This window comes from Chlorella variabilis (assembly GCF_000147415.1).
Source record: "Chlorella variabilis unplaced genomic scaffold CHLNCscaffold_24, whole genome shotgun sequence".
Taxonomy (NCBI): Eukaryota; Viridiplantae; Chlorophyta; class Trebouxiophyceae; order Chlorellales; family Chlorellaceae; genus Chlorella; species Chlorella variabilis.
In genome coordinates this window covers 306,088-327,577 of record NW_005435064.1, presented here as the reverse complement: position 1 = coordinate 327,577, position 21,490 = coordinate 306,088, and the positions used below count along the sequence as shown (strand labels likewise).

The following is a 21,490-nucleotide window of genomic DNA, read 5'->3' as shown; positions in this document are numbered from 1 at the left end:
CTTGCCAAACCCATGGTGGTGTAACTGGCAGTTTTGCTCGAGGTACCTGTGCAGGCCTTGGGAGACTGCTGGCCCTTTTTCCACCGCCTGAGGAGAGCCCAGCCGAGGCTGACTCCCTGAGGGGGGACAGCAGGACGAACCAAAGCGAGCCCAGCCAGTGCAGACAGCACGGAAGCCCAGAGCAGCCACCACAGCAGCAACAGCATCCGCAGCTGGGCGCAGAAGGCGGCACAAACGGTCAGGGAGCATCATTTACGGCAGGTATAGGCAAGGTACTCTCTTAAATCTTAAAGCGAGGTTCAATACACTGTAAGATCAGACAATATGACAGAAAGATGCAATAATGGAGGAAGGTAGTGCTAGCACCACCCCAAACTCAGAGCACCTTCTTCACCGCCGAAAAGAAGCCCGGCCGCTCAGCCTGTGCCGCCTCCAGCTTGTCAGCTGCACATATCGTTCGCAATAACTGGGATGTGTTCATCGATGCGGAGCACAGCATGTTGCCCCGCACCCACCCCAGGCGCATGCTGCCATGAAAAGCCACCTGAGCGCAAAGCATATCTGGGGCCACCTGGTCAGGCCGCCTGGTCAGGCCACGTGCCCACCGATACACCCACCTGAGGTGACGGCCACCACGTGCCCCTTGTCGCGCACTGCAGCAAGCACGTCGGCAAACTGGCGAAAGTCCTTCGCGCTGGTACCCAGAATCTCCTCCCTGCAAGCCAGGGTGAGAGTTATTGCAGTACGGTGGAATAATCATCGCGTGCAGCAAGCGCTGATGTTCAGGCTCCCATCACACAGGGTAAAGCGTGCCATGCGGCCCTCACACACACAGAGGAAGGAGGCAGAGCAAAGCGTCCTGCCCGCTCACCTGCGCTGCTGGCGCTCCTCGTCGGTGATGCCCAGGATGTGGCGCATGAAGGCGGTGCGCCCCTTGGCATCTGCGTCAATGTAAGCCCGCACAGATGCAATGCAGGGCAATCTCGTCAAGAGCACCCAACTTGGCGACAAGCAGGGAAAGCAGGGGAACACAAGTCACAGAGGACAGCAAAAGTGCGATTACGGGTGCTGCTGTCAAGCGGGTCAGCCGCAATTAACTGCCCCCTGGCTGCCGCACTGGCTGGCATCCTCCCAAGACCTGGCAGTTGGTAGGCATCGATATCCCCAATGGTGCCAATGATGGCCTTGGACAGCTCATCTTCACTCATCTCCAGCTCCCGCAGGAAATCTACTGTGCCTGCGGGAGAAGAACAAAGCAAAGGACGGCACACTCAGCCTACGGGCAGGGCAACGCAGCTGGAACAGGGCAATCACTTGGCCACGCTGAATTCCAGCTTCCACCAGTCAAAAGAGCCAGCCCAAGGCTACAGACCGTGCCTAAGGGCTGTCTCCAAGCGTACTGCTGCCACCGCCTGGAACTCACCGTCGAAGACATCAACAGTCTTTAGCAGATTGGGGTCGCGGTACGAGGAGAAGGTGAACTGCATCAAGGGCATGGAAACCAGCCAGCAGGTGGGGCAAGAAACGTGTTGGAGAGAAAAGTTCGTCGCAGCAGCCCTAGAAAAAAGAACGACTCCTCACAAATCTATGATTATGCACACACCATGCCAGAATGGGTGTCGAAGTCACAGAAGCCGCCATATGCACCGCCCACCACGCGCACCCTGCACGCGGCCAGCATGGGCACAGCCGCCAACGCAGAATTGTTTAACAATCGACAAAGGCAGAATTATGCTCCCTGAACGTTGCATTATGCCCCTTCAGATTTCACTGCACCCCTTACACACCCACCTATCCCAGAGCCAGCTGGTAGACAGCGACTTGTTGATCACGTAGCTGGCACCCGACAGCTGCGTGTCATTGCAAAAAGATGAGCAGAGTGAAACCTCGAAAACAAAGGGAGGGAGTGCGCCTTGCCGTCAACCCCAATCCCCGCACCAATCCCCGCACCTGATAGCCGGCATCTTCATAAAGATTGGCAGCCTTGCACACATAGTTAACCTGTGGAAGCAGGAGAGCAGACGCACATTAAAGTCATCAAAGGAGATGAACATAAACCAAGGAGGCAGGAGGTCGACAGGAACAGCATGTGTCGGCCCAGCTACACATCCATTCGGGCAAGCCCAAGCAAGCCCGCCAGGCTTGACAGCGCGCCCCCCGCCTGCCCACCTGCGTGGGCACCACGAGCGCCTCGTTCTGGCGCTGCAGCGGCACATTCCAGGCTGCTGCCGTACCCGAGACACTGGGCAGGGAGTCGAGGAAAGCATCCACATGGGCTGCGGGCAGCCAGGCAGGCACGTGGCAGGTTGCTACCGTTCTGTTTGGCAGGTCAATACTATCTTTCTGTTTCAATCTTTTGTTGACATAAATCAACTGGCAGCCGGAACAAACACAAACACAGAGGAGGGTAACAAAACAAGTTAGCTCACCCGTGGCCAGTCTCAGCGTGTTCTCATCGGCTGTCATGTTGAGCAGCACTCCCTGCCGCTGCAGCAGCGCTTTTCTGCTCGCAACAAGTCGTGAATGCAGGGGGCGTTGGTGCGGGCATCCATGCCGTTATGCCATGCAGGCAGGCCGACTGTGTTCTGGCATTGATGCGCACCACACCGCACCTGATGGCCTCCAGATCCGCCTGCACGCTCTCCCAGTCCGACTCCACGCGGCCCACCAGCCTCCGAATGAAATCCAGGTAGGAGATGCCACCCATCTGCTCGTTGACCCAGCCCGCCATGTTGCGCTGCGCGTCCAGCCGGCTGGCCGCGAAGCTGTGCCCCGCTCCTACCACTCCTGCCTCTAGGCTGCTCTTGGTCTCCAGCACCATCTGTAGGCAACGATGTTGCATCAAGGCAGGGGCAGGCAGCAAACATCCGATGGGAGCCCAGAGAATGGGGCTGGGCAATCGCTCAGAAGTCAGACTGAGCAGTCATCCCCAGGATTACCATTCGCAGTCCCAATGTATCAGACCAACTCCAAGCATGATGCAGTCCAGCTCGATGCATAGTGGCAGCTGATCCAAAACACAGCACCTGCTTGAAGCGATCACAGTCATCCAGGCGAGCAGTGAGCAGGATGTCTCGAGCGATGTCAAGCATGTCGCCAGCCTTGCTAGCCATTGCCTTGCCCCGCACCTGCACCCAACAGCGGCAGGCATGTAGGTTGTAGCATTGCTGGTTTGAAAGGCAGGGTATGTTCGCAACACAGGCAAAACACTCCATTTTCTCAGCCTTTCACCACGCTATAGTCGGCGCTGTGCAGGTGGGCATGCGGGAGCCTCACCGTGACGTAGGCCAGTGGCTCCTCGCTGCCCTTCTTGCTCATGACAGAGGGGGACACAGAGAGGCCGCCGGTTTTGCACCCAATCCGCTCTGTCAGCTCAATGAAGCTCTCGGTGCTGGTGCCCATCTGGGTGAGACAGCTGTCCCGAGGGCGGTGGCGCAAACAAGATACCATGTATGTGAGAGCTTGAAACGCAAAGGAGTTTTGCTTTGGGCCCCCTTGCATGCCACAGAAGTCTGCCATTTAATGTCTACCAACCCTTCAGCGGTTCGTGCCAACGTATCTCACCGGCAGAAGAGGGGCATCAGGGGGAGAAGGTCGCGCGGCAGAGGGCGCATGTCAAAGGCGATGTCCAGGTAGAGGACGTCGTTAGTGAAGAGGTCGTGGGACAGGATGGTGGCACCACCTGCAAAATCCGTATGACATTGTTCGAATTCCAACAAAAAAACATGCGAATGCTGTAAAATTCACCTGTGGCGTCAATTATGGTGGTGGGGATGGTTGTGATCGTCTTGGGGATGTCTACAGGCAAGGGAAGGGAGGTGATGAGGTAGCGGCAACTGCGACTACACCTCGATCAGAAATGCAGTGAGGAAGCCGATTGCAGCATCTATGCGGACCCTCGCACTGCCTGCTGGGACTCACCCGCCAGGCGCAGCGAAGGGATGCAGGACAGGGCCTCGGGCGGGTCAGGCGTCTCCTGTCGCTCCTTGAGCTCCTGCGCCACACAGCAACCAAAACCGCGTACAGGAAAGATAGATGTTTTCTTGTGTTTCTCGTCGATGGTCGAAGTTTTCTTTTGAGTGGTGTGGGTGGGTGGTGGATAGTGGGTGGGGGCAACTTGGTAACGGTTGCCATTTGACCCAAGGTGCACTCAGCCCAGTGGGCAACATCCTTGAGTCCTGCCAACCCATCTTCTCCCACCCTTCTGAAGCCCTCTTTCTCCCACCTGTGTGGAGGCCACCACCTTCTCCAGATCGCCCTTGCCCATGCCGTCGCGCGTTGCCTGCAGCGGGAAATCACGAGAGTAAGATCGGTTGGGCATAGCGGAAATGGCGGCAAAATAGTCACATGGCACCCCAACTCCCCCCATTCGACAGTCTGCATCGCAAGCAGACATGCGAAGGTCCTCCCGCCCACCTGCAGACGCTGCTGCTCCGTCTGCGCAATGGAATCACCCAGCTGACTGTCAGGGCGCAGCTCCACAGTCACGCGGTGCCCATTGTCCAAAAGGTACTTGCGGATGAGGGGCCCTGCAGCCAGTGTGTTGGGGCGGGGGGGGGGGAGTCTGTGTTGGTGAACAGCATCAGCAATACGTGGCCATCGCGTACAGTGCAGGGGCTCAGCCATGTTGGTTGAGTGACTGGGTCATTTCCGGCACGGCATCCTGCTGCCCTGCAGCGCTGATCATCCATCCTCTGCAAATGAAATGCATCGCTCAGCATAGACTCACCAAACACGTCCTCCCCTCGTGCCAGCCGCGCCTTAAACTTCTCCAGGTCGTCCTGCCATCTGAGGGGCTGGAAAGGATCGCGGTCGTAAATCCAGGCCGACATGGAGCGCAGCATAAGGGAGAGGCCACGCGGGAAGCGGCCGGTGTTGTTCTCCCTGCAGCCAGGGAAGCGGCAGCAGTGGGCAGCAGCACTGTAAGCGACAGCAGCCAGGCGCTTTGTGATGCCTCAAATGACGGGCAGGCAACAATGCACAGACTAGATAGACATCCAGCGCCTAAAAACACTGCGAACCGCTGTGTCTTCCATCCCATCCCAATGCTGATTCCCACCTGAGACTGAACTCGATGGTGTTCACGGCCGCCTCCACCGCGCTCTGGCTGAACCCCTCCTTCTCCAGCTGCTCCAGGGTATCCAGGATCAGGGCCTCCACCTTGGCTGCGTCCTCCTCCTTCACGCCCTGCAAATCAGGAAACAAAATGCGAAGGGCACAGGAACGACAGGTGAGAGGGTTGGTCAGGAGGGTCAGCAACATTGGTGGGCGGCCGCCTGCCACTGCCACCGAGCACACCTTGAGGCCCAGCGAGAAGACGGGCTGCCTCAGCTCATCCTCTACGCCCCCCCCAATGATGCTCTCGCCCAGCCCGCTGTCGTTGAGGGCCTTGCGCAGTGGCGAGGCGGAGGTGCCCAGCATAAGGTAGTTGAGGAAGCCCAGCGCCTGCGCTGGTTGAGAAAAGCGTGGTTCAGTATGAGCCGAGTTGTGTCGTGAAGAAGACGCACATGCCTCGTACCCCGCCGCAGAATAAACAATGCCAGTGACCAAACCACCCACCAGCTCTGTCTCCAGGTCCAGCGGCTGCTCGGTCAGCACCCAGTTGAGCGACACAAAGGCACGTGCTTCGCAGCTGCTGTCACTGCCCTCGCCCGCCGCGTAGTGGGCAACCACACACCGCGGTTCCTATATACAGGCAGTGCAGCCATTATGCACTTCCTCAGCCAGCAAAGCGACCCGTCGTGGCCAGGCGAGGTACAAGCCAAGAGCGCCTGCACATGCCTGTCTCTGCCTGCTTGCAGTCCCCAGACCGGCCATGCAGGCAAAGCCGGCTTGCGACGCCAACCTTAAACAATGGCTGGGGATTTACTGAGGAGTCCACTGGGCGCGCCTCAAACTCCTGGAGGTAGGTATCCACCAGCCGCAGCCGCTGCTCCACTGCAGCACGCCGCAGAAACAAATAGCTGGTGAGAAGACAACTAGCAGCAATGGGGGTGTTTGCCCGCACATCGCATAGCACTAGGCTTCCAACGCGCTGCTGCGCCTGATTGGGCCTGACGCCCCACGCACCAGGGTCGTCACCATAGAACCAAAAGCGGGCATTGGAGGGGTGGTAGTAGTCGGAGTAGAATTTCTGTGGGGCAGAAATGAAGGGGAGAGGCAGGATTAGGAGCAGTCAAGAGACAACATAGGGCCTGCAAACGGGCAGGCAGGCAGGGATCTGTACGCGAAACAGGGTGTTGCAAGCTAAGCGGCACCATCACAGCAGCCAAGCAACCTGGCTGCCTGCTCTCCTTCAACATGCAGTTCCTTGAAAACAGCACCAATATGCACAGCACGCACCCACCTGAAACTCCTCAAAAGTGAGGTCAGGGATGGCGATGGGGTCGCCGCCGCTGTCCTCAACATATGTGTTGTCTGGGAACAGTGCGGACTGTGGCAGAAGGTAGTAGGCGGGAGGTTTAAAGATCAAAAACATTTTCAAGTCGTAAGCCCTCAAGTGTCCACGGTGGCTGGGATGTGCAGTTTGTCCAGCAAGAGCTGGCTGGACACCCCTAGCCAAAATCAATGCTCCGTATATTTCCTGTTGACAACCTCATAAAACAAAGAAAGACAACGACCAACCTGCGTGACGCGACCATTTACGGCATCCGGGGAGGAGTAGACGCCCTTCATCTCATTGAAGACAACACCCTTGTAGGTCAATGGGGCCTGCACAAGGCGAAACCGAGCTGGCAACACGGCATGGTGAGTGGAGAGCTTCTGCCAGGGTCTGCGTCAAAGCGTGACATGCCAGTGTCTGTCATACAAACGCAAACGAAGCAAATCCCTCACCTCCTTGTCATCCAGCTCGTAGTGCCAGCCTTCCTGTGCAAAGATGCGAGGATCCTGCGCGACATCGGCAAGATGGATTAAGAAAGAAGCATAAATAGCACACACATGGCTGTCGACAGCTTCTTGCCCATACGTGGCTCTCTGCGCAACACCCTGGTGGTACAGCCACCCGGTTCACACACGTTCCAGCAATGGCCGCATCCTCACCTCCACACATCGCGGGTGAAAGACGGCATCTAGGTAAACATCGACAAGGTTGTAAAAGTCCTGCAGGTTGATGGAGGCCACCTGCAGGAATGGGGAATCCAGGTTGCAAGGGTGGGCAGACATGGAAACTCAACTGGGCGGAAAGGATGGTTGTTGTGCCGAAGAGAATAGCTGGACAGTGTCTGTCTCATTGCTAGGCACCCGTGTGCAAAGTGGACAACAAGCTTCCCAGCACAGCTGGTAAGCTTTGGGCCACAGGTGCATACCGGGTAGCACATACCGGGTAGCAGGTTCTGTCCGGATAGGTGAAGGCATTGAGGAAGGTGTTGAGGCTGCCCTTCATTAGTTCCACAAAGGGCTCCTGCAGTAGAGAAAGAACCGAGGTGGCCTGTGTGTTGACCCAAAGAGTCCCTCCAGCAACTGTATGGCTCAAATGCTCAAAAGGCACATGCGCATGGTCCAGCTCAGCCGGCACCACACCTTGATTGGGTACTTGCGGCTGCCACAAAGTACGCTGTGCTCCAGAATGTGTGGCACCCCTCGGCTGTTGGCCACTGGCGTCCTGCAAGGTGTTGCACCGTTTGGCAAGAAGGCAATCATTCACATCAATTTGGGGCCATGCACAGCTGCTGCATTGCAACATGTAGCCTTTCCCTAAAAGGGAAAGCAGTGCACTAGGCGCCAAGCCACCGAGCCATCGCGCACCTGAAGGTCACGCCAAAGGTCTTGTTCTCATCCGAGTTGATGACGCTCATGAGCTGGGCCCCCGTCTTGTCATGGCGATACATCAGCACCTGATGCGCAAGAATGTGCAGGAAAAAATAAGCAGTGGAAGACACAGAAACAGCACTGCCTGAGAACCCATGTCGCTACATGCATGCCCACTTGCAGCCGGCGCACGGCTCTCCATCGCTATGGGAGCCCCACCTGCGAGGCATACTCTGTCACGTACTGCTGCTCCACCAATGAGAACCCATGCAGCTTTTGTGGCACCGGCTGTGCTTCAGCCTGCATGTCTCACAAAAAGAGCAGTAACCAGCAGTTTGCACACAGGGCTTTGCAGTGGCGACCCCTGCCTTTCCTAACAGCTCAATGGTTTGGGGCCACCCACAACTTGGCAGCAAGCACCCGCAAGTTGGCACCAACGCCAGACCTGTGCAGGGGCAGCCACCGCAGACACACGTGCCATCTGCTGCCCTGGACGCCGCAGCGCCCCCGAACTCTGTCGCAGGATGCTCAACGCACGCAGCGGTACTGAGACGCCGGTGCCACGCAGGCTGCGGAACCGCAGCGCCGCACAGAACAGGCCACTCTGCAGCGGCATGTAAAAAGACGGTTTGGCGACTGCTGGCAGGAACAGCATGGCCGCTGAGTACAGTGGAGGCAAGATGGCATCCTGCAAAGCCACTTGCAACAACCTCCTACCTGCCCGGACCGAGCGGCGGAGCAGAACGCGCCGCTGGCGGCGGTGGCACTAACCGCGGCTGCGGTGCTACCAAGGGCCCGGGTAAGCATGGGCGGGAGCTGATGCAACGCTCGAGCCTATCTAGTGTGCCGGGGAGGCTGTGGGGGGGTCCTGCTGGGGCTCTGTGGTGGTAGCTTGTTTTGTGGTGGCTTGGCCCACAGAACCAGTCCGGGCGTGGCAGCGGTGGTCTGCGTTCACTACCTATGGATTATTGAATGGATTCTTGAGGCTTGAGTTGTGGGTGCCGAGGTGGAAGGCTGGGTGGAAGGGCTGAGAGGACTGAGTTGTCACGCGCCAATTTTGCCAAGAGGATGTCCTCTTGCCCCATTGCGAGACGAGGACAGCTCGCCATGACTGCCGCTTCTTCTGCAGCAGCAGCATCTGGCTCTCCCCAACAGCAGCAGCTGCAGCAGCAGCAGCAACTTATGCAGGTGCACGCTTCCTCAGGTGAGGTTCGAAAGCGTTGTCTTCTCGGCCGCACCGCAGGTCCCTCACCGCTGTTTGCTTTTGCGCAGGCTGCCCAGTGATGGGGGGAGGCTCTCCTGCCGGCGCAGCTGGTTCTCCGCCCGCACCATATGCCGGCTCCTGCCCAGTAGTTGGTGCCAACCAAATGCCGCCATCGGCGAACGAGCCACTGCCTGGCCAGGTCAAGCCGCTGTCGACCTGGCGGCAGCACAGCAACATACCCACGGGCAGCAGCGCTGTAGCATTGCCGCCGCACCAGCAGCCCGTCAGGAATGGCGAGGTGCGTGGCGTACACACCTTGCGTAGTATTTTTGGGTACTGTGTGCTGGGGTATCCTGAAGCCCCGTTTCCCATCCTTTCATGTATCGCCGCTTTCAGCAGCAGCACTGGGGTTGGGTGCAGCCCGCAGGAATGCTGCACAATCGTTCGTATGTGTCCCGGACAACGCAAGCAGGTGTGGGTGTACCCCTCGGAGCAGATGTTTTACAATGCCATGAAGCGCAAGGGATGGACACCCAGCGAGGACGACATGGCGGCAGTGGTGGCCATTCACAATGCAGGTACCTGGCTGGCGCTGTCTTGCAAAATCGTGTCCTGCTGGCGAGTGCTTTGGAGGCCGCAGCTTTAGATCTGCACAGCAGCAAGATCGCTCCTCTGCTGCTGGGCAACGCGGGAAGCGCAGTCAATGAGCGTGCTTGGCGAGAGATCCTTCGTTGGGAGGCGATCAAGGGGCCGGCAGAGGGGTGCGGCGGGCCACGCCTGGTGAAGTTCAGGTCAGTCCCTGAACGAGGACAGCTTCCCGCTTGCTTAATGCTGCTGCAGTTGCTGCTGCTCTGTTTGCACGCCCATCATTCTTGTGCACTGCTGGATTTAATGTCTGTTGGGTCACCAGGGTCTCCGTGCCAAACTGTTAGCAGGGGGCGGCCGCAGGACTATTCGCCCAAGGCACGCCTTCTCAACCTGCTAGGATACAAGCTGCCCTTCGATCGTCATGACTGGATCGTGGACCGGTGTGGCCAGGAAGTCAGGTTGGTACCCGCGCCGACACGGCAATCATTGTTCGTCAATCTTTGCACGACTGACTCGAGCTTTTTGGTGTCCGCAGATATGTTATTGACTTCTACAACGCTGCGCCGCGACTCGACATGCCAGTGGCGATGCATCTGGACGTGCGGCCCGCGCTCGACTCCTTCGGGTGGGTAACACGCCTTGGCATGCACTGTGCCCTATAGGGGCCCCAGCGCGGTGGCAAGGTTCCAAAGCTGACTTTCACACCATTCGGTGCCGCAACCGCAGGGCGTTGTGGGAGCGACTGCGCATGCAATGGGGCTGGGTTGCCAGCGGTCGATGGACACGGGAGTGAAGCAGTGGGTCTTCTCCAGGAACTCCTTCCAGCTGTGCGTGAATTCAGGCACAGGGGGTCACTGACACAGCTGCTGTGTCCACACTGGCAAGATACTGGATATCATGTTGCGTGAGTCTCTGCGATTACTGTAGACGCTTATGAGAATACCACAATCGCACTGACTGAGGTATTCTGAAACATTTCCGTGGCTCTGTCAGGGCTGCCAAGTCGGCCCGTGCCACGGGTCCTGGCCCGTTCTCCGGCTCAAAACCTGCTCGATCGACGGGTTAGTTGGGCTGGGACCGTTCCCCACACGGGCAGGATCTAAAACTTGGCCAGCCGAGAACCGTTGCAGTACAGGGTCGTACGCTTGATTTTGCGGCAAATCAAGCGTGTGAGCGGTTTTCCCCTACTATTAGAGAGGATTAGGGCCCATCCAACCCAGGCATGGCCTAGGAACGGTCGTGGGAGCGCCGTCTGACCTCGCCGGGCCTCGCCTGGCGCAACCCTAACAGTGTCCCCAAACGGGTTCAATTTGCCCCGACCCGTATGCGACACGGGTTGGCTCAAATACCTCTTGGCAGCCCTGGGCTCTGACACATTTTCCGGTACAGTCGGCGGGACAGCCTCCGCCGCGTTGCGCACCGCCTGGCACTGCTGTGCCAATTCAGAGCGCCAGGAATCAAACGCAAAGCAGCACGTGTACAATTCGCTGCTATGCTCCTCCGTAGCCCAATGGCGCCAGGGGTGCCGCTCGACGGCTCAGCAACAGTGCCAGGCTTGCACCAGCTACTGGCGGCCGGGTTGACAGAAAGCATTCCCCGATTCTCAGCCATTCTAGACAAGTTAAACCAGGCACCCAGAAGCTGGTCATTGTTCTGGAGGGGCAGGGAACATGAGGAACTGGACCGAACATACGATCTGCCGGCTTGTTTAGACATGCTGCGGGAACGTATGGAGGTGATTGCTGTGCGATCATATGAGGATGCCCTGTGATGTCATTAACCCTTGCACGTTCCCTCGTGCACCTCCCTTGTGCACCTCCCTTCGGCACCTCAGAAGAACTTTGAATGTTTCTTTCCAAATTATATGCGCCTGGCAGTGGGCATACTACTAGGCAGTTTTTACCTGCGGCCGCAAGCTCTGCTGGGCGCGGCGGCGGTAGCGTACAGCATGTACCGCTCTGCAATGCTACAGCAGGAACGCTACAGCAGTAACGTGACGTTACAGCAGCAACAGGAAGCTAATGCCAGGCAGCAGCAGCAGCGACCGTCTCGCTCAGCAGCGGCGGTCAAGGACAACACATCGTTTCTCACAACGGTGGTGACTTGGCTGCTGGTGGCATACACCCGCTGCCTGCCCATCCTCCTGCTGGGCTTGGTTGCCTCGCTACTTTCAGTGCTGGTGCACTGCGCACTGCATCGAGCATGCAGCGAATATCGGCACAGGCAGATGCGGGGATTTACATGGCGGCAAGTACTAGGGCAGGGTGCGTGGATGCAAGGAGGAGCCTTGTAGCTTTGGCCTTGGATAGTGCTCTTGAGCCAGGTCACACTTGCCATTTGCCTTTTTGATTTGCAGAAGCAGTACCCGAGGGCGCCAACCCGAGGGCACTGTTTAGTGAGATTGCCACAGCCAGCCGACAAGCACTGGCGAGCTTCTCGCTGCAGGGTTGGCTCTACTGCAGGTGCATGGGGCTGCATCTGCTTAGCATAGACAGTGTTGCGTAAAGGCTCAAGACTGGCGTCCTGTGCTGATCATGCAGGTGTTATGCATTGGATTGGTGGTCGGCTCGCACCGAGGAACACCACCACAGCCTGGGTAGGTCGGGCAGAATTGTGCGGCGCAGTGTTATGAGATGACTGGCTGTCGAGAAATGAGAGAGCTGAAGCGCCTTCAGGGCTTACAAGTGCGTGCTTGTAAAAATGGAGCATTAATGCATGCAAAACATGCCAAAACTGAGAGGTGCAAATGGGTGCAATCAAACAGACCATGGTACACGAGCAGAATACGGTGGGCTGGGCACTCTCACGGTTGGCCCAGCGCTTGGTACTCAGTGCAGGGCCTGCGCTGTGGCATGCGGCGCCCCGCCACCATGCTGGCCAGCACGATGAAACTGAGCCCACAGGCGGTTGGTAACCCCACGTGCATCAGAATGCGCCGCTTGTTGGTGGGCTGCGGCTGCTGCTGCTTGGCAGGCAGGCCAGCCGTGTCCCACTCAGGCCCATGCACAGGCAGCCAGGCGGCTTCGTGACCAGCACGCTGCAGAGCCGCTGCTAAAAGGTAGTTCTCTCGGGGGTGGCGAGGCAGGTCGAACTCTGCGCCCGTGGGGCAGCTGCCGCGGGGCAGGCTGGCATCCAGCACCCAACCACCGTCTGTTGCGTTCAGGCTGGCGTTGCGCTGGCGGCAGGCGGAAGGCAGGGCTGCCATGGCGCATGGAGTTGCACGCCATCGTGCATCACCCGCACTCAGCATGCCGCAGTTTGCCGCCTCTGTCCCCATCTGTGCAGCGGCCAGCAGCCGCGGCGGCGCAACGCCAGCGCTGGTGCTTTGGCTGTCGCCTAGCCCCAGCTCCGAGGTTGGGTCAAATGGGTGGCCAGGGGCCCAGGTCCAGATCGTGGCGGCAGCGCGGTCGGGCGTCAACAGGTCAGGCGAGGGCATGTTGAGGCCGCAGCCTGTCACCTGCAGCGGAGACACGAAAAACAGAATGTGCGGACGCGGATCTAGGCAGCAACAGAAGCAGCACGATGTAGCCTTCACCACCGTTGAGTGCAAAGGAACTGGAAATCTGCCAGGCAGCTGGTCTTTTCACACCAAGAAACAGCATTGCCTCCCCGCACTGCTGCTGCAATCCGCCCTTGCCCACTACCCCCTCACCGGCGGCAGCGTGGCCTCATCAAACACGGGGTCGTTGGTGCCGCGATACGCAAAGTCGCAGTTCATCGGGCCATACTGTAGCTCACAGCTGATCACGCGTGTCAGCATGCCGTCAAACAGCGGCTGCGGCTGCAGAGACATAGGCGCAGGAGTAAAAGGGCATGGGACCGTGAAATTCGATCTCTGCCAGGGCCTGTCCATTTTGGTGAGCGTGCACACAACACGCAAAAGGAGTAGGGGACGAAAGCAATGCCCCCAGCGGCCCAAACACCCTATCGCGCTCCCGCCCACCTCAATCATGCCCTGCTGATTAATAAGGCACTCAGGCGTGCCGTCCACGCTGGCGAGCGGCGGCTCGTTCCACCCACATAGCGCCTTGCCACGTCCAAAGATTAGCGGCTCCATCGTGTCCCCATAGTCTGTGCCACTGACAAGCATCAGCCGCTTGCCCGCCTCCAGCATCTGCACAAGGTGGTGTGGATGAGGTGTTGCAAATACTGACTGTGAGATGGCGCAGAGAGATTTTGGGCATGATAAACATGGGGCCAGGGCAGAACCATGCTGCCGGGTGCGAATCCACTTTGACGAGCAGAAAAATGAGGAAGGCTCAGTGGGGCAACAGCCCTGCACCAGGGTGTGCGTGCAGCCTTCCAAACACAGTGATTGTGCATGCCTGCTGCTGCGAGGGCCAATGATCGCCCGCTGCGACCTTGTCTTCAGTAGAGAAGATCCAGTCGCGGGGGAAAACGGAGAGGATGTCATCCAGCAGGTTGCCCACCACGCCCTGCACAACCGCCGACGGCGAATCAAGCCATGATAGGCGGTGGCACATCAGCAGGTTTGTTCACGGGCTCCAATGGCTAAGCAGTGATGGGTGAATTTAGGACATCAGGCTGAGAGCGAAAGTGCCTCAAAACAGAGCAACGAGACGCGCTGGGGTGGGTAGTAGCAGCGCACCCAGGTCTTCAGGTTGGGCTGGTCATCAAAATAGAGGACGAGGAACTCGTCAGCATTGCTCGACTCCTCCATCCAATCTTTCACCTCCTGCACCCACAGGCAGCGCAAGCAGGGAGAAGATTGAACCGCCCAAGGTGTGACAGCTGGGGCAGTCACCCATCTGCCACCCTTGGTTACATGGTACAAACACAGCTGCTCAACACTCTCCTGCCTGCGATGCCCACCTGCATCGCGTCGGTGAGTAAGCGCTGCTCCATGGAAGGGATGGATGAGAGGGAGGGCATGCAGCCCAGCGTCTCAGTGTCCCAGCGGATGGAGCGATGAAGCAGACGCGCCACAAAATTTAGAGCCTCGATAAGTTTGTTCAGCTGGGGGACGTGCAGCCCGCCGCAGTGTGCAATGCGCATCACACCGCCCACCTGCGCCAAGGAAGCAGCTGGCATCAAAAGCGCCAGCCGCCAGCACTGCCAAACGAGCACTGCCAAACGAGGTCCCATCGCCAGCTCTCACACCCCTCCTGTCCCCACCGCACCTCCCACCCGCCCGCCTATGCGCTCGCTCAACCACCATCACCCCAATCCACCACACCCTCACACTCTCTCCCAGCTGCCGCCACCCACCCAGTGCGTGTCCAGCTCCAGAGCGCGCACACCCAGGCGCAGCTGGTCGGTGAGGCTGAGCAGCTGGTTGTTGGTATGCAGCGGTGCATCGGCAAACCCAGGCAGCGCCCACTTGATGTACTTGAAAAAACCTACACAGCACAAGGAAGGCGTCTAAACGAGGTTAAAAAGAGTTCCAGCAGCTGACCGCCCGTAGCACTTTGCCGATTAGCAGCAGCACACCTCTGAAGTAGTCGTCCAAGTTGCCGTAGCCGTCTGCTAGTGAGATGGCAGAGTTGTGTGTGCCCAGCTGCACAAGTTAATGTGTGTAAAGATGCATTCAGCGGGAGCAACCAACACTTGCTAGCATCAGAACCAGAGTACGCAAAGCAAGAAGAGCACGGTGTGCCTGTCGAGGGATGGTGCTATGCCACCACTGACTCACCAGGAATTGGTAGCACAGCGGCAACGTCTGCACCAGCTTGGTCTGCTGCTTGATGGCGTGTGCTAGCCAGGGCTCCACCACCACGCTGCCCCGCGCGCACACGTCGGTACACACATCGGCATCGCACCTGCGCAAGGTGTGCGGCAGTGGGTGTGGAGTGTTTTTCCCTCACCAGCGCAACCTGGTGTCAAATACACGCTCCGTTGGGCAGGGTGTGGGCTCTAAAAACGGTGGCAGCTCACCATTGCACGACGGTGCAGTTCACGCCGGCGGGTACGCCACGCGGCGCCGCTGCACCCTCCAGGAGGGCCTCAGCGAGCGCAGCGCCCTCCTGCGGCCAGCAAATATACTGCAGCAGCTCTTGCTCGGCCGGCGAGAGCTCCAGACCGTCCACCGGAACCTCCCCGCACGAGTGTGGCGAGGGGGCGGCCGCAAAGAGCCGCTGCTCTCGCTGCTGCTGCTGCTCAGGAACGGCTGAGGCTACTACGCTGGCCCCCAGCACCAGCAGCAACGTCGGGAGCAAACCCGTAGGCAACATCTGTTGGCAAAACACAGCAACAATTCTGGAACATTCGTGTTCCAGGTTCGCTAACTGCTTGCGCAGCCGATGCAGGCGCAGCATAGCGCGGCGCAGCATGCACTGGCGTACCGCCTCGTTACTTTGTCGGCGCCCTTTCTCCAGTTTCTGCCCATGCGTCCAAAGAACGTTACCAATTCGGCCCAAGGCAGCACCCAGCCAAAGGGGAAGAGGGGAGCGGTGCGTTGACCGCCTGCGAAGCGCCTCCGCTACAAAGAAAAACATGTCAGCCCCTCCGCAGCGCGCGGCCACGCCGCTGGGCAGTAGTTTTCCTCCAAGTGACACTGGGCTTCCGCCCCGCACCTCGGTGCTGCTGTCCAAGGCGGGGCTGCGCCCAGGGACAGCGGCAGGGCAGGGTGCGGCAGGGGCAGCTGTTGCACGGCCTATGACCTCCAGCAAGGCGGCTGGCTACTCGTCCCCTCTGGCTGGGGCAGGTAGCGGGGGCACAGGCGGCCGCAGCGGCCCTCCGGGCACTGCCGCTCCCCTCGCTGGCAGCATGGCATCGGCAGTTGCGGCTCGGGACCAGTGCGAGGCCCTGGAGGAGCGCGTGCACCAGCTGCTGGAGGACGCAGCGTCACGTGTGGCGGCAGGTGACACCAGCGGCGGCGTGGATGCGGCGCGAGACGCAGTGCGGCGTGAGCAGCGCCTCTGCGCCATGCTGGAGCAATCGGGGTGGGGCGACCAGATCAGCCTCGACCTCAAATTTGCAGTCAGCCTGGGGCTGGCCGCTGCTTATGAAGCCAACCAGCAGCTGGCTGATGGGCTGGTCATCTACGAACAGGTCCTGCGGAGCAGGCTGTTCCCGCAGGTACGTCGGTGTGCCGTGGTCTGTGCCCTCCGTTTGGTGGCTGCTATTGATGGTAGACACGCCAGTATGCTGCCGTGCGGTGCCAGCTCCCGCAGCTGAACACAGGCTAATTTGGCTATGTCATGCTAGCAGCACTCTGCGGCAGTTTATGCCGACGTAAGCAACAATGGCGCATGCCTCCCCTTCCTGCAGGCAGGCTGGCTGCGGCTGAACATGGGGGCTATCCACTACCGGCAGCAGGACTATGCCCGGGCAGTGAAGCAGTTCCGCATGGCGCTGGATGCCACACCCCCGCCCTTCCGCCGCCTGCGCCTTGACACCGCACGTAACATCGGGCTGACCTTTGTGCGGTCGGGGCGATACCAGGAGGCTACAGACACCTTCCAAGCAGTCATGCAGGACGGCGCCGACCATCAAACAGCGTTTAACCTGGTATTGTGTGCCGCAGCGGCGGGGGACGCTGAGCTCATGCGCCAGAGCTTTCTCGAGCTGCTGCAGGTCAGGGCTCGGTAGCAGTCTCCCCACCTTGGTACTGCTGCCTTCCCCTGCACGGCAGGCATTGCGCCCCCTCCTTGTGCCTGCATTGCATAGGCTCATGTGGCCGATTTATTGAAATAGAGGCCTCCTCATCCCTGCCATTCTCAACTCATCTCCTGCTGCTGCGGTTGCACCATCCTGCCCTGCAGGTGCCGGGGTATGCAGATGACGTACTGGGGGAGGAAGGCAGCGAGGAAGAGGGACTGCAGGGACTGCTAAGCAGAGCCAGAGAGCCAGATACCTTGCGTGTGCAGCAGGAGACCAAGCAGGCACAGGTAGAGGGCTACGTACTCGCGGCTTCCAGGCTCATCGCCCCGCTGCTTCATGGCACCAGTTGGTCAACAGGCTTTGACTGGTGCCGGGCGCAGTTGAACACGTCATCCTACAGCGCTCTGGCCAGCGAGGTGCAACTGGCCAAGGCCAATGAGCACCTGGCGCGCAAGGAGTATGCAGCCGCGGTGGTGCTGCTGAAAGAGTTCGGGCGCAGCGACAGCAGGCAGCGCGCCGCTGCCGCAGTCAATCTTTCCATGCTGTCGCTGCTGGAGGGGCAGCTGGAGACAGCAGCAGGGTATGGCGACTACTGTTGCGAGGCAGACCCCGGCAGTGCGGCTGCACTGGTCAGCCGAGGCAACGTGCACATGGGGCATGGCCAGGCAGAGGCGGCATTGCAGGTCGGTGTCTGCCTGCGTGGACATGGCCATCATGAGACCGGCTCATGATGCATCTGTACACTTCTGATGCCAGTGGGACCGCCCCCTCCCCCTCCATGCCCTGTGAGATGCAGCTTTACGAGGACGCGCTGCAGCTAGATGACGCCTGCCTGCAAGCACTATTCAATGGGGGGCTGGCCTGCCGGTCTCTTGGCCTGCCGGATCGTGCGTTGTTGCTCATGCAGCGGCTGTTGCATGCCAACCCCAGCCACGCAGAAGCCATGTGGCAGGCAGCAGAGCTGTGTGACGAGCTGGCGGACTCGGTTCGGGCTGTGGACTGGCTCACCCGCCTGCTCACCAAGGCATCACATGATTCGGCAGTGCTGTCCCGGCTTGGCACACTGCATGCCAAGTGAGTGACATGTATTCTGCTCTTCTGCACGCTGTGCAGGGAAGCATTGCATTCAAGGCCTCCAGCACTCACTGAAGCGCAATATGCAAGAGGGCCTTTGACTGGGCCTCCCTTCCTCGCGCTGTCGCACTGCAGGCTAGGGGACGAGGCCGAGGCACTTGCATACCACACTGAGGCCTTCGCTGCTGATCGCACCAACCTGGACACGGTGTCATGGCTGGGGGCACACCATGTGCGCCGCCACGACTATCTAGCAGCTATACCCTTCTTTGAGGCTGCTGGGCGTGTCCAGCCGCGTGATGTGAGTGAGGGTGGAGATGCGTCGAGGAGCAGGCCCCCAATGAGTTGAGGCGGCTCCCACCCTGCCTATTCTAGCATGCCACTTCCCAGCTCCAAGCCTGTTGCCGCAGCATATTGCTCTACCTGCAGAGCAAGTGGGCGCTGATGGTGGCAGGCTGCCTGCGGCGGGTGGGGCGGCTGCAGGCGGCATTGCTCCAGTATCGTGAGGTATACCGGATGGCCCCCAACAACACAGAGGCACTGCGCTACCTCAGCCAGCTCAGCCAGGTATAGGGCCGAACAGTGACCACCATGCTGTTCCATTGGTCATTGATCGACCAGCAGTGGGCCGAGCCGAGGTTTCTGTTGCTCCCAAGAGCATAACCAGTTCCCTGCTGCTCCTTTTCACACAGGAGTTTGGCTTGCACGACGACGTCCAAAAATTCAGTTCAGAGTTGGCCCGGATCGAGCGCATGCAAGCCGCAGCGGCAGGAGCACCCGGCATGGCGGCGGAGGCTGTACGACCCGGCACGGCCCTCACGCGGTTGACGGCGCAGCGGCCTGCCACCCAGGGCAGCCGCCCAGGCAACGTGCCAGGCCTCCCGCTCCTACTCGTGACACGTGGAGCGCACGTTGGTTGATGTGTCGTGCTTGCAGCGCAAGCAATGACTATAGCTCATGGTAACGGCAAAGCAAACAATGACAATGCAAGAAGCAACTGGGAGTTAGAGCAGAACAGATGGTGAGAGCAACAAAGCAATGCGCCGGAAAGCCCCAGAAAGCAACAGGCTACTCCATAGCGGCTCAAAAGTCCATCTCGCCGGTGCAGCGGCGCACAAGGTAGTCCCGACCGTTGAGCGTGAGTATGCAGTCCTTGAGCACCACTTTCCACTTGCTTTTGCTGCGCTGCACCTTTTCAAACTGTCCCAATACGACATTGGCCAAGGATGCCTCATCCACCTCGTCACCTGTAAGGTACACATTTTGTGGCGGTTCAGGATTGTGACGCAGGGGTGAAGGTTGCAAATCATGTGCAGGCAGAAGCATTGGGGAGGGTTGAAGGCAGCACGCTCAAATGGCTTATGCATGGATGATCCGCGAGTGGCACCCCAGCAACCCTGGCCATAACGAGCGGCGCCTTTGCCTGGCCCAACCCGACGCACAGCTCACCACTGCCATCGTCATCATCTTCACTCAGCGGATCATCGTCATCTTCCTTCCCCTCCTCTTCCTTTGCTTCCGCTGCAGCAGCCACCGTGCCTTGCGCCTCTCCCTCGGCGATCTCGTGGCCAGCATCGTCGGCGGGTCCATCCTGCTGCGGGATGGTGCGCTGCAGCTTGGCGTCTGGCGCTTCCGTGGCTGCTTCCGCATCTAGCTTGCGCTTCTGCTCCACCATTGCCGCATGTGCCTGTGCTTGCATGACCGCGAATGCTGCCATGTTGAGCTGCTGCGGCACAGCACCAGGCACCAACATCTGCTGCATACCCATTCCTGGCACTCCAGGGTGGAAGCCAGGGCGCATGGCCAAGAACTGGGGGTGAGCAGCATGCAGAGGCTGCAGCTGGTGCGGCAGCGTGGCGGGTGCCAAAGGTAGCCCCGCCGCTCGCAGCGGCACTTGCTGCAGTCGCTGCTGCAGGATGACCCTGCAGTAGCAGGCAGCCCCGCGTTTCGGCAGGCTGGTCTCAACAGGCGATCCAAACGTGCACAGCAGCAGCGCCTTACTGCTGGCCCTCGATGCTTGGCTCGCCAACCACTCCCGTCGCCACAAGCTTCGCCTCCCACAGCGCTCGCACCTCATCTAGCACCGACCTGAGCATGGATGGGACCGGTTTCACCAGGGGCAGAAGGCACAGCAGGAGCCACCACCACGACCACTCACTCGTCAATCCCCTCTTCGTTGAAGCTTGGTTTGACGCGCCCGACAACCCCATCGATTATCTCCTGGTACCTGAGCACTGTTAGGTTCTCCAGCGGCACGCTCATGTCGGTGAATGAATGGAGAAGAGGGAAACGCAACGGCGGATGGAAGGCGGCTATCTTGGGTGCGGCGCCCGGGAACAGAGGGCTGTGGGAGGAGGACGCTGTTGCTGCCAGCTGGAAAGCAAAGCAGCAGGCGCCAACGAAGAACACAGTCCCCCCAAGAGCACAGTCCTGTTGTGCAGGCGCCCATATCCCATATGCCAAATGAGGTTTGCTGCGGGGTTACAAGGCGTTGCTGGTGAAGGCAAAATTCACAAATAGAGCCGGCGCTGACCCAAAACCCAGTCGCGACCCGCTCGCGACCGTGCCAGATCGGAGGCCAAACGAAAGACGTACAAGCAGGGGAAAGTGAGGGGGTGGGGCATGATCTTCTCGCTGCGGGCCGCCAGGCGAGGGCCGACAAGCGGGGCAGCCCCCAGCACCGAGGGCCCGCAGATGGTGGTATGCGGGCTGCTGCTGCTGCTGCGTGAATGCAGAGCTTACACGACAGTGAAGCTGTTCCAGGTGCCCACAGCCTCCTTCTTGGCACCCTTGAACCAGCGCTTGTCGCCGCACTGCACCTTGAGCAGGTACAGGTTGCCGTTGGACACGGTGGCAGCGACCAGCTGGTGGCGGCCACCCTCATCACCGTCGGCAGCGCGGGTCAGCACCTCGAACTGCACATGGCGTGACCAGACGGGAGTAGTGTCAGCAACTCGCGCACAGGCAAACATTAGAGACTCTAATTACAGAGGCACAGTTGCTTTTTTTTTTGTGCCTCAACGACGGCTTGAGAACGTCACTGCTACACGGACTGCATCCTCGAGCATGCCATCGACACCCACCTTGTAGTACTTCTTGCCCTTCTTGTCAGTGGCCTCCTGTACATCCAGCACGCTGGCAGCGGCCGTCTTGTTGGGTGCAAAGCCGCCCTCGGACAGGGTCGGGCCTGCATGGGAGGGTAGAGGGAGGAAACTTACATGGTCACCCCAAGGAGGAGAGCAGCTGCTGGCTAGCTTGTGCTGTCCCCACCTCCATCCACCAGGGCCCTCACCCGGCGCCAACCACAATACG

At 59.5% G+C, this 21,490-nt stretch overlaps 6 protein-coding genes across 6 annotated transcripts in view; 2 read left to right on the top strand and 4 right to left on the bottom strand.

The window, feature by feature from the left end:
- Positions 1-376: 376 nt before the first annotated feature.
- CHLNCDRAFT_139318 (hypothetical protein) lies at positions 377-8,055 on the bottom strand (the record flags this gene model as incomplete). The annotated part of the gene is made up of 32 exons (XM_005844110.1): positions 377-444; positions 618-715; positions 872-941; positions 1,139-1,237; positions 1,424-1,481; positions 1,604-1,664; positions 1,792-1,850; positions 1,951-2,001; positions 2,170-2,276; positions 2,430-2,503; positions 2,613-2,821; positions 3,027-3,128; positions 3,277-3,415; positions 3,565-3,682; positions 3,748-3,798; positions 3,922-3,994; positions 4,226-4,282; positions 4,417-4,529; positions 4,730-4,884; positions 5,060-5,187; positions 5,299-5,445; positions 5,560-5,685; positions 5,870-5,937; positions 6,070-6,133; positions 6,347-6,433; positions 6,625-6,711; positions 6,835-6,888; positions 7,042-7,122; positions 7,322-7,402; positions 7,522-7,603; positions 7,747-7,835; positions 7,969-8,055. The coding sequence occupies 32 exons, from the start codon at positions 8,053-8,055 to the stop codon at positions 377-379; spliced, it is 2,943 nt and encodes a 980-aa protein (XP_005844172.1).
- A 1,061-nt stretch (positions 8,056-9,116) lies between these two features.
- On the top strand, positions 9,117-10,614 carry CHLNCDRAFT_56330 (hypothetical protein; the record flags this gene model as incomplete). The annotated part of the gene is made up of 5 exons (XM_005844193.1): positions 9,117-9,209; positions 9,426-9,531; positions 9,654-9,714; positions 9,889-9,999; positions 10,077-10,614. The coding sequence occupies 5 exons, from the start codon at positions 9,117-9,119 to the stop codon at positions 10,201-10,203; spliced, it is 498 nt and encodes a 165-aa protein (XP_005844255.1). The 3' UTR covers positions 10,204-10,614.
- Positions 10,615-12,344: 1,730 nt separating this feature from the next.
- On the bottom strand, positions 12,345-15,732 carry CHLNCDRAFT_139316 (hypothetical protein; the record flags this gene model as incomplete). The annotated part of the gene is made up of 11 exons (XM_005844109.1): positions 12,345-12,716; positions 12,852-12,998; positions 13,194-13,322; positions 13,485-13,655; positions 13,903-13,977; positions 14,151-14,237; positions 14,375-14,569; positions 14,771-14,901; positions 14,993-15,059; positions 15,195-15,321; positions 15,437-15,732. The coding sequence occupies 11 exons, from the start codon at positions 15,730-15,732 to the stop codon at positions 12,345-12,347; spliced, it is 1,797 nt and encodes a 598-aa protein (XP_005844171.1).
- Positions 15,733-15,994: 262 nt separating this feature from the next.
- Positions 15,995-19,098, top strand: CHLNCDRAFT_27125 (hypothetical protein; the record flags this gene model as incomplete). The annotated part of the gene is made up of 7 exons (XM_005844192.1): positions 15,995-16,579; positions 16,772-17,077; positions 17,266-17,787; positions 17,901-18,178; positions 18,314-18,479; positions 18,608-18,745; positions 18,871-19,098. 7 exons carry the CDS (start codon positions 15,995-15,997, stop codon positions 19,096-19,098), a joined length of 2,223 nt encoding a protein of 740 aa, XP_005844254.1.
- Positions 19,099-19,261: 163 nt separating this feature from the next.
- CHLNCDRAFT_27230 (hypothetical protein) lies at positions 19,262-19,504 on the bottom strand (the record flags this gene model as incomplete). Its single annotated transcript, XM_005844108.1, has 1 exon — positions 19,262-19,504. The coding sequence occupies one exon, from the start codon at positions 19,502-19,504 to the stop codon at positions 19,262-19,264; it is 243 nt and encodes an 80-aa protein (XP_005844170.1).
- Positions 19,505-20,916: 1,412 nt separating this feature from the next.
- The window catches only part of CHLNCDRAFT_139312 (hypothetical protein), a gene marked incomplete at both ends in the record, with an annotated part of 1,505 nt that continues 931 nt past the window's right edge, over positions 20,917-21,490 (bottom strand). The window contains 2 exons of the mRNA XM_005844107.1: positions 20,917-21,093; positions 21,262-21,365. Coding sequence (XP_005844169.1) covers positions 20,917-21,093; positions 21,262-21,365 — 281 coding nt within the window. The remainder of the gene's footprint in view (positions 21,094-21,261; positions 21,366-21,490) is intronic.